This window comes from Trachurus trachurus (genome assembly GCF_905171665.1).
Source record: "Trachurus trachurus genome assembly, chromosome: 11".
In the NCBI taxonomy this organism is placed as follows: domain Eukaryota; kingdom Metazoa; phylum Chordata; class Actinopteri; order Carangiformes; family Carangidae; genus Trachurus; species Trachurus trachurus.
The window spans coordinates 23,206,893-23,217,964 of record NC_139904.1 but is presented as its reverse complement, the minus strand read 5'-3'; the positions used below and the strand labels follow the sequence as shown (position 1 = coordinate 23,217,964).

At 43.0% G+C, this 11,072-nt stretch overlaps 1 protein-coding gene across 3 annotated transcripts; it reads right to left on the bottom strand.

Moving 5' to 3' along the window:
• Nucleotides 1-88: 88 nt before the first annotated feature.
• On the bottom strand, nt 89-10,233 carry adck5 (aarF domain containing kinase 5). 3 transcript variants are annotated; one of them, XM_083981663.1, is made up of 15 exons: nt 10,068-10,233; nt 8,037-8,128; nt 7,794-7,943; nt 6,670-6,745; nt 5,617-5,817; nt 5,384-5,524; nt 5,149-5,262; nt 3,851-3,982; nt 3,677-3,760; nt 3,504-3,585; nt 3,343-3,421; nt 3,168-3,259; nt 1,854-2,106; nt 954-1,070; nt 89-854 (listed from the first exon to the last, which is right to left on the bottom strand). In XM_083981663.1, the coding sequence occupies exons 1-15, from the start codon at nt 10,089-10,091 to the stop codon at nt 752-754; spliced, it is 1,740 nt and encodes a 579-aa protein (XP_083837789.1). In that variant the 5' UTR covers nt 10,092-10,233; the 3' UTR covers nt 89-751. The 3 variants fall into 3 exon arrangements, with proteins under 3 accessions (XP_083837789.1, XP_083837791.1, XP_083837790.1); XM_083981664.1 differs by lacking the exons at nt 89-854; nt 954-1,070 and adding an exon at nt 1,110-1,763 and having other exon boundaries at nt 1,832-2,106; XM_083981665.1 differs by lacking the exons at nt 8,037-8,128; nt 10,068-10,233 and having other exon boundaries at nt 5,617-5,812; nt 7,794-7,856.
• Nucleotides 10,234-11,072: the final 839 nt, after the last annotated feature.

Sequence of the window (11,072 nt, the reverse complement as noted above, 5' to 3'; positions counted from 1 at the left end):
AAAAAAAAAAAACTAATTACACAAGCCTGTGGTGACTGTGAATCTGTTCAGCTTCAAAGAGACTCAGACAGGAATGCTTTAAAAAAGGAGGTAGAACATTTATTAACATTGTTAAATAATTTAAAAACATTGAATCTGCACAGTATAGTCAGAGTTGAATATTTTGAGAGAAACAACAGGGAGATTTAATACTTAGCCGTTTTGTATTTGGACAGTTTGTCTTGTGGGGCTGAAGCTAAACATCATTGTTTACTATGTTACAAATATTACACATTCATGAAATGCAGTGACCCGGTTTGATGTGTTGTCCAGCTGCTACAAAATGACAGAATATCCAGTTTCTTTGAAACATAAACATAATTTAAAAAATATCTCAAATCTAGATTCCAATAAAAATGACTCCACTAAGATAATACTAAAACAAACTGGTGTAAATGCTAAAAACAAAGTCTCATTTCCTTGATTGAAGTTTAAAAACATGATAGGTGTTTGAGTCCTGACACTGTGGCCTGTGGGAGTCTGACCTGGAGCGGACTTGAAGCTTCACACTCCTGAGGTTCAATATGTCCTCACCCATTTCATATACATGATACGTGACAGTTGTGGATGTGATTTGGTGTGGAAACACTCAGCAGCACCATGATGAGCAGCGCTGGGAGCCGCTGCCGTTGGCAGAGACTCCTTCGCTGTTGGATTGCATTAACTTGTGCTTGGAAAACGGCTCCTGGTTCTCCGTCCCTGCAGCCGTGCACTACCTCAGGTACTCGTACATTTCGGCGTCCAGAGATACCAGACCGAAGTAGGACAGCAGGCTCAGGAGTGAACGCGTCAGGCTCATCATCATCATCTCTGATCTGTGGGACGATCGCGCCGTTAATTTGCGTTGGCTCGGACACAAGGATACAAAAAGTAAAGTCAATATCGACTTTGATCCAGCCAAAAATAACACTTACCTCAAAGCCAGCTCAAACTTGAAGCTCTCCCATGTTGTCCTCGCCCAGCGGAAGAGCCACAGCCTGGGCAGAATCCCAGTCCTTTCTGCCTGGATCTTCCCCCAGCCTCGAACCGCACTGAAAAACAAAACATGCAACAAAGTGATGTTCAAAGATGCTGGTGACATTCAGCAACATTTGGGGTAATCACATTGCCAGCCATGTGGATAACGCACTGCCTCCACTAAAGGGATAGTTCAACATTTTGGAAAATTGGCTCATAATCCCTATAGTCTTAGCAGTAGGTTCGTTAACCTTTAAATAGTGCAAGCTATTTTTAGAATGGCGGACCAGAGCCTGAGCTGCTCAGAGATACGCTACAGAAGCTATTGGGATTTCTTGGTTTCCCTCATCACACTCATCAAATACACAATCCAACAACTCCAAAACGCTCTGGTGGACAAGTTGTGACCTGCACATTCACCACGCTATGGGATAATAATGGAACGTTATGAGACAGAGTTGTTTTCGAGGCAGATTCATGCAAAACCGTTGATGCATGTTTCCGTCGGGGGCAGTTTTTCGGCAAGCAGTACTCTGCATGTCCACGAGAGCGTTTTGGAGTTGTTGGGTTGTGTATTTGATGAGTTTGATGAGAGAAACCAAAAAATCCCATTAGCCTCCGTAGCGTAGCTCTGAGCAGCTCCAGCTCTGCTTAGCCGTTCTAAAAATAGCTTGCGCCGAAAATTAAAGGTAACGAACCTACTCCTAAAACTATAGGGATTATGGCAATGGGCCAATTTGCCAAAATATTGAATTATCCCTTTAAAGCTTCAATACCCCTGTGATCTGTACTGTGAACCCCCCCCTCTCCGTCACCTGACCTCCACAGTGTAAACAGTAAACACCGACGCTGCGTACCTCTTGGCCATGACACAGTAGCGGTCCACCGGCGCCCCCAGAGTGATGTTGATGCTGCGCACCGTGTTGATGTTCCTGAACACCAGCAGCATGGGCCGCGGCATGGACTTGAGCACCTGCATGATGCTCTCAAAGCGGTGGATGGCCATGTCGCGCATGTAGGTGGTCTCCTCTCCGCTCAGGATGTTGGACAGACCAAACTCCCGCATGTTGATGGGCCGCTGCAGCAGCATCTCACAGAACAGGAAGTACTCTGCAGGGCAAGTTAGGTGAGGTTTCATTAGACTGCAGCAAATCAATAGGATCCAGGAATCATGAGAGACAACTGGATTTTTATATGGAGACATTAAATTAGGGGTGTCCTCGACTCAGGATTTTCATAGTCGATTCTGATTCGTCAGATTTTGCATTTAGTCGACTAAATCGTCAAATCTTGATGTTTTTTCCATCATTGATTCATGATCTCATTTGTGTCTTTTTCCGCTCCGGAGAAAAAGAGCTGAAACACCTGAATAAACAAATATAATTCTTCAGTTGGCATAAGATAACAGTGACAGGGTGTTCTCCATCCTTTTCCTGATCTTACTCGTTAGGCTCACATGCGGTGCCGCAATGACGAGTTTGAGTTTGTGCTGTGAATTAACAAGTGTGTATGGTGAATGAAAACGTGAGGTCCCATCGTGTGGCCATGATATGTGCATCATTTTTAAAGTATATTTTTGGGGCTTTTTCGCCTTTATTTGATAGTATTATGAGTGAGACAGGAATTATTATTTTTTGGATACATTTTTTTGGGCACAGACGAGAGAGAGACAGGAAATGGAGAGGCAGAGAGGGGGGAATTATATGCAGTAAAGGGCCGCCTGCAGCGAGGACTGTAGCCTCAGCATAATGGGGCACCCACTGCGCCCCGACAGCGCTGTTTTGTGTGTCTTTCTTGTAAATAACACTTTGGGCCTCAAATTTAATTTTCCCTCCATTGAAGGAAAATGACATCTAATCAAAGAGAGAGAGAGAGACGGGTGCTCTGGTGCTCAAACGTTCACTGTGATGTTTGTATCAAAACAGGCTCACCTATATTATAAGAAAACAAAGGAATTCTATGTAAAACCAGATGTTCAGCAGCAGGGAGCACCCCTATATATTCAGAATGGTACAATCTTTTTTTCATAACCACATTTTGCGACGATTCAACAGAAAGGTTGATAGTTGAATCGGACCTCTCCAAAATCGAATTGTCAAATAGTCAACTATTCAAGGTCACCCCTACATAAAATATAATATAAAAGATTTAAGACAGAAAAGTTTCCTGACCTTTAACCCCGATTGCTTTGGAGTACTTCTCCATTGCCGCTTCATCTCTCAGGACGATGGACCTCCACAGTTTACACAGGGCCACTCTGTCACTGAGGTCAAAGGTCACGGTTAGAGCTGACACAACAAAACACTCAGAGAGGCTGTTTACTAGACTGACTCCACTGGTTCTTACTGTTGACTGAGGTACTCGTACAGCCCGTGGTCCAGCAGCACCAGCTCCGCCTTGTTGTCTGGACCTGGTCTCACGAGAACTGGAGACACAGAAGGTTCATTAGAAAAGTGAAGATGAGGAACCAGCAGCATACTGTAACACACACACACTGGTGTACCCACCGTTTCCAGGATGAGGATCAGCGTGGATGAAACCGGTGTAGAATATTTGCTCAGCAAATGTTTTGATGAGTTTATCTGCGGTCTGGAAGACACAGACTCAGTGAGCTACTTCACACTGTGTTGCTATGATAATGTTCTGCTTTTACTCACCTATTTGTCCAGAGTCAACTTACATCTTTCAAACTCAACCCTTGTCTTTTTATGGCTTCCACGTTGTTGATTTTGCAGCCGTTGCAAAACTCTGCTGTCAGCACCCTCTTGGAATTAGGGATGGAGACAAATGTTAAAACGATCAAAACAGAGACGACCTGAGGCCACTCATTCTGTACCGTAGATACAAAGCTCACCTTACTAGTTTGCTCCCAGAAGACTTTGGGTACGACGACGAACTTGAAATGTTTTAGCTCCTTTGCACACCTCTCGGAGTTCCTGGCCTCGTTCTCAAAGTCCAGTTCTTGGGCCAACGTGCCCTTCAAGTCCTGCGGCAATAGGAATGATGTCGATACTAGGTGAGGCGCCTTTCTCCAACAGGTTCCCACTCTTTTCTTGAAATCATTTTCCAGGACTTTTTCAGCTGCTACAGTATTACGCTATCCACACATCCCCCATCCCATTCTTGCTTTGGAGAAATTTAATTTTCGACAGCTGTACCTTATTTTGTACATGATTGTTTCTATGTTTCTTCCTCTCTCACCCCCAGAAATCTGATTTAAAGGGATAGTTCAACATTTTGGCAAATTGGCTTACGAGTAGGTTCGTTAACTTAAATTGTCAGTGCATGCTATTTTTAGAACGGTGGAGCAGAGCTACTCAGAGCTACGCTACGGAGGCTAATGGGATTTCTTGGTTTCCCTCATCAAATACACAATCCAACAACTCCAAAACGCTCTGGTGGACAAGTTGTGACCTGCACATTCACCACGCTATGAGATAATAGCAGAACGTTACAAGACAGGGTTGTTTTCGAGGCAAATGCAGAGACTGCGTGCCGAAAAACTGCCCCCAACGGAAACGTGCATCAGCAGTTTTGCATTAATTTAACTTGCAACGTTCCGTTATTATTTCATAGCGTGGTGAATGTTCAGGTCACAACTTGTCCACGCGAGCATTTTGGAGTTGTTGGATTGTGTATTTGATGAGGGAAACCAAGAAATCCCATTAGCCTAGTAACTAACCTACTGCTGTGACCATGGGGTTTAAGGCAATGGGACAATTTGCTAAAATGTTGAAATATCCCTTTAAAAGTGTGCAATCTATGGCTCTAACTTGTGAAATAAGATCTCACTTGCTTAGAACTGATGATGAATTTATTATAGAACATAGTTTTCTTTTTAAACCACGGCCTCTACAGCTCTCTGCTGCTCCCCTGTCTGTCACTTTGGGGTTATTTGGAAAAGAAATCCCTAGCGGGGTCTGAAAAAGTCAATATATATATAGAGCTCTGGTAGCTGTCACCATGTAATCAATATTTGCCAGGACAACATAAACTTTTCCTGGACATTTGACATTTTTTTTCTCATTTTCCATGTGTTTTCCATGACTGGAAAATTGATCAACCATTTTCCAGATTTTCAAGGACACGTGGGAACCCTGTCCTAGACATGCTCATGACATCCAAAGGAAACCCAGCTGGATAGATACTGACCTTAAGAACCCAGCGGAATCCAAAACTAGGGTGCATGAACTTCACAATATCCAGCAGGATCTCCAGCGCTCTGATATCACCGTCAAACCGATCTCTGAGGTCGATGTACTGCACCTGTGGATGTTCAAGGATTATCTCAGACATTCTTGGAATTCTTTATTTAAAAAAAAAAAAAGAAGTTATTTAGACAAGAGAGAAAATCTATGTTGACTTTGCTCTGAGAAGCAGGGCTCACCTTCACGGCCACTGGAGTCCCATCAAACAGCTGGGCCTTGTGAACCTGCGCCAGGCTGGCGGCGGCTATGGGCTCGTAGTCAAATGTTTTAAACAGCTGCTCCGGGGTTTTGTCGAAGTCTTCTTGGAAGAGAGCATCCACCTGTTCCCGGGCACAAACACAATCCTGAGCAGCTGCAGACTGTGCTCTCGTGGCTCGACACTGTTCCCTGTGTTTGTGCTAACAGTCCTCACCTCTCTGTACCTCCTGTTCAAGGCCTTGTCTTCCAGTACTTGCAGGGTGCGGATGTACTCCGGGGGCAGGAGGTGGTTGAAGGAACACAGACCTTGGCCAAGTTTGATGTATATCCCTCCGTTCCTGACTGCGCCCTCCACCATGCCGTCTGCTGCCCTCTGGTGGCAGGATGACATCTCGGCCAAGTAAGATGGGCTGCTCTGGCAGAGGAGGACAGACGTTAGACATGATTGTCCACACAGGGACTAACAAGAGCATTAGAGGAAACTGTAAACGGTGACCATTCACCCATGATGCTACCAATTATCATTTGTAATGGTGCAAGAGAGACTGGATATGAACTGGAACATCAGAATAACTGCATGATGTAAAGGAAACTGGGCTTTCGGCCAACATTTGTGGTAGTTATTGTGCTATTGTTTTGCATTACGGTATTTTAAAAAAAAGTTATGTTACCTAGACTTTAGACTTTATTGTCCCCTATTAGGGAAATTCATTTTTCACATAAGCTCTTCATTCCACCATGAGGACAAAGCAAGCAAATAAGGTGGTAACACTGGGGCAGGACACACATAATACGGCAGACAGAAGTGAACACGTTTAACAGCAATCTGTAGGAGAGGAAATAAGAAAAAAGAAAATAAACTAGAATATCATTAGAAGAAATAACAAAAAAGAAAAAAAAATTATATAATTAGAGGAAATAAGAAAAAAAGTTAGTTGAATGCAGACAGACCAGGCTGCCATGGAAACAGCAGTTCAAAGTTTTGTTTGCCAAATACCAAAGCAGGACGAACAGTAAGAACAGCAGTGAAATGAGGGTTGGACTAACCAGCTGGGCCGACCTAGCGACCGTAGGTTAAATTGCCAAAACAAAACAAAAAGTCTAAGTATAACGACATTAAAGCCGCCTCATGTGACCAAAAGATTCATTCATCTTTTTTATCAAAATCAGACCACCGATCACATCAGGGGTTTGATAACTACTGCGAAACCCCTTCAGCCAATCTGACCCAACGCACCTTGACCTTACTTCATTACATGGAACTTACCTCATCCAGGCCACGGAGAGTCACATTGGTGGTCCACCAGTAATCCACAGAGATAAGGATCCCCACAGAGAGAGATCTGTCAACACACACACACAAGTTCACTGAGAAAATGTTGAAAAGGATTGGACTTGACTTTTAACGTGACGCAACCAGGAATGTGAGCGATTCAGAACATCAGCAGTCTGTTGACAACACTTGTGGTGAACGGTGCTCATATGAGTTGTGTTTTTATACAGTGAATCCCAGACATTCATCTCAGGATGGATTAATCTAAGATGATAGCACATACAATGACAGAGGCTGAATTAAGACCATCATAAATACCTAGTTACTGTCACAGTCACAATGTCAACAGTGTGGATATGTAAATCTGCACTACCAATACATTTTAGTCTCCTTATCTTATACTCCTTATGCAGCTGCCAGCTAGACTCAGTGTTCCCTATACATTGATTTATTTCTGGAAAATTATATTGCTTCGAGCAATGGTTCTCAAAGTGGGGTCCGGGGACCCCCAGGGGTCCTTGAGGGGGTAGAAGGGGGTCCCCAACCTTTTCTTGAAATTGTACCACTTTTTTCTATAATTTTTAAACTTTTTTTTTTTTTTGGAGAGAAAATTGTACCACTTTTTCTAGAGAAAATTTTCCTTTTTTTTCTAGATTTTTGTCCATTTAATTTTACCACTTTTTTCTAAAAAAAATTGTAACCTTTTTTTTTGAAGAAATCTTACCACATTTTTCCAGTATTTCTCTATAATATTTCCAGAAATTCACGCCATTGGCCCTAATTTGAACATACATTGACTAAAAAAGTAATGTTCTTCAGTCTCTGAACAAATATTTGTGTATTTCAGGTGTTTGCTTCAAACATTTGTCCAATGGGGATCCATAGGTTAATTTGTATCAATTAATGGGTCCTTGATGTAAAAAGGTTTGAGAACCACTGGCTTAGAGCTTCGCATCAGAATTTACATTTAACATTATTTAATGTGGTAAAACACAAATGTAACAATATAAAAACATGTCTGCACAGAAGTTACAACTGTCTGTGTATTATAAACAATGTATTAACTAGTGTATAGTCCTCTTTTTTCTTACTCTATATATTTAAACATGTAAACAAACCTGCAGAAGCGACCCAATCCTTCGACCACAATCCTCATCTTCCTCCTCTCCCTGGGTTCTGACACGGCGTACTGGACGCCCACCGCCACAGGTACGCCCACAGCGACGCCAGCGAGAGTCTTCCATAACAGCCCTCCGCGCCGACCGTCCCTACAGGGAGGAAACATCAACATTCAGTGAGAACGGCTACATCGTCCCAGACAGAGCTGAAGCCGTGGTTCTGGCCCGGCTGGCGTCTGGTACCTGTGTGAACTGAAGAGTCTGGTGGTTTGGAGCGATGAGCCAGGATGTGGGTGTCGTCTGACCAAAGCCGTGTGATGCAGACACAACCTGAACTGAAGAGAACAAAAGCATTTCATGAGAGTCCGTTCAAACCACACACACAGATTTGTGGTTTGCAGCGCATATTATCTGACTAGATGGATATTTGATGCCTTGCCTTTATTTTTCTGTGAAAGTGGAGGGAGACAGGAAACGTGTGAGAAGACATAATGGTTATAGTAGAATATTCTGATCTCTGCTGTACTCATTACACTGTGTAATGAGGACACGGTCCCAGAGTTTAGTCCACTGAACTCTGGACAGGTTCTCCCAGTGTTTTTTTTTTCTATCCTTTTTTTTTTTTTACAACAGCAGCTGCTCCGCCTGACAAACCCGGCTGCAGCCTGTAAAGTCTAATCCAGGAATGTAAAAACCTTGTAAAACATTTACATTATTTTGTTGATTTAACACCATAAAGCTGCTCTGCCGACTAAACGGGTTTGTCAGATTAGAATTTAACCGTCAGGACTAAAGGGACAATCATATAATGTCAGCCAAGCTCTGACAATTAGGGTGTGAGCATGTGAGCACAAAGTCTGAGTTTACAACACACAGAGAGAGAACTATGGTATCCAAGAAAACATGCCAACTGTGTCACAATGACAAGCAGCTTTCACTTTTGAGTATTACGATGAATGTGGCTGCTCATTTTTCATAATCAAAAAGCAAATTAAAAAACAACTCTAGTTTAGAGGACAGTACAATTGTTGTGAATCAACTCCTTTCCCATAATTCACAAGTACTTGTGCTCAGTGTCTTCACTATTTTACATTTAAACAGTTTAAATACTAGTAGTAGCCTATGCCTGCAGAGTCCTACAGCTGGTTGGTGCTGTTATGATCTCATCTTCCCACAGTTGAACTGCAGCTTTAAATCTGCCAATTATTATCTTAGTTAATTGGTGAATCATTAGGTTTAGAAAATGTCAGATCATGTTGACATGTTGCTTATTTCGTCCTGCACCAACACCCTGAAACCAGACTATAAGGTTTAACCTTTGGAGCTCGGACATGGACATGTTTTGAATTGACTTGCAAACAACACAGTGATCACTGAGTCACTGACCTTGTGGCCAGATTGTCATTGATTGGTCTAAAAGAGCCAGGTATCACTTAAGATCCTACCACCACTACACTACCATGCTGGCTTCACGAGATAAGCCCAGATACTGTTTGTGTAACAGCACGAGAGTGTGTGTGTTTGGGAAGAAGGGAGGAGGAGGAGGAGGAGGAGGAGTCTAGATCAAGGCCAATATGACCAGCCGGGATACTTTGTTGTTTTTGTTTCGCTGTCTGCATCTGGGGGACAACATGTTTCCACAACTGACAAATTGATGTCCAGATAGCTGTAATGTCAGGGACCTGAGCTCTCACACATCAAACAAACTTCCTGTCACTCACACAAACACACACACACACTGAGCAGCAGCAGCAGTTTCCCATCAGTATCTGTGAATGACAGCGAGGAACGAGGAAGAACAGTTAACTGTAAAGGTCTTACATTACAACGCTGTGTAATTAACTGTTGACTCCCATGTAAAGACGCATTCAGTGTCACGTCAAGAGTCACCTCTGAGTCACAGCAGCCGACAGTCATGGGAAAGTGAGGCAACATACCGGCGGTATTACATACATTTTTGGACGTGAACACAATAACACTCACGTCACGAGTCAGTTTTCTTAAAAACACACACACACACACACACACACACACACACACACACACACACACACACACACACACACACACACACACACACACACACACACACACACACACACACACACACACACACACACACACAGCTCTTTAGCCACACATATCAGTAGGTGCTGCTACCACGACCAGCTAGCGGTGCTAACAGTCAACTCAGCTAATTGTTCAACTAGCTGACTTCTGTTATTCATAACCGGGCTAAAGGTAAAGCTCATTTAGCAGTGTGTCGTGTCTTACCACTCTGGAGGCCTCTCCTGTCATGTTCCCGCCGTGGTAAAACTGCTCTGCTCACAAGGATACATACATGACCGAGGGCGTCCGTCCTCTTCAAAACTTGTAACTGTTACTGCCTCCTTAATTGCTGCTGGGAGGCATCAGCAAAACCTACTAGCATGTCTACTACTGGCTGCCGAAGAGCAGCAGGCGAGAGCGAGAGCACGCACTCCCTCTTACTTCCGGTTTCGCTCGAAACAAGACAAAATACATTTTAAAGCTATTTTGTGCATAAGTCTCTAACTATTGTTCTCAGATACTTGAAGGCCTGGGCCTGGGCTTTAAATAACAAAAGAAAATCAGTAAAAATGCAAGTGAATATTGTATTGCATATTTAAATATCATGCACTAAAAAAAAACTACTTGAAGAGTTTTTAAAAAATCATTAGGAATGCAGTGTGCATCAAAAATTTGATAAGTTGTCAGTTTCCCTCTTAAAATACATGTCAACGGCTTTAAGATTGAGAACATCTCTTTGGTGGCCAGCCATTAGACGTCTTCACATATTCCTTATCAAAATAGGCCTACAAGTTAACACAGTGTGTGTTCTGGGCTGGAGGTCCAATATTACATTGTGATTCACATCCATAGATGTGATCATGAAACGATGCGTACTCAGTCACACATCTTCATGTCAGTCAAATGAGCATAAAAATTCCCCCTGCAGCACCAACCTGCGTGTTAAATTTCACAGAGAACGTCCATGTGACAGTACAATAAGCTAAACACATACTGAATGAACGAGAAGCACTCTCGCAAACAAAACTGCCTTTATACTGATAACATTTCACAGGATTCAAGGAGATCCAATCTTACCCAGTCTATAATCAATGTGAAAAAGTAAGTGAGTGGACTGTGACATATGGCGTGCGCAGAGATGCATCTTGACAGTGCACTCTTTGGTAGAGGGTGCTGAAATAAAAACGTCATTGGTCATGTGGAGTGGTACGAGCAAAGTTGTAGCTCTGC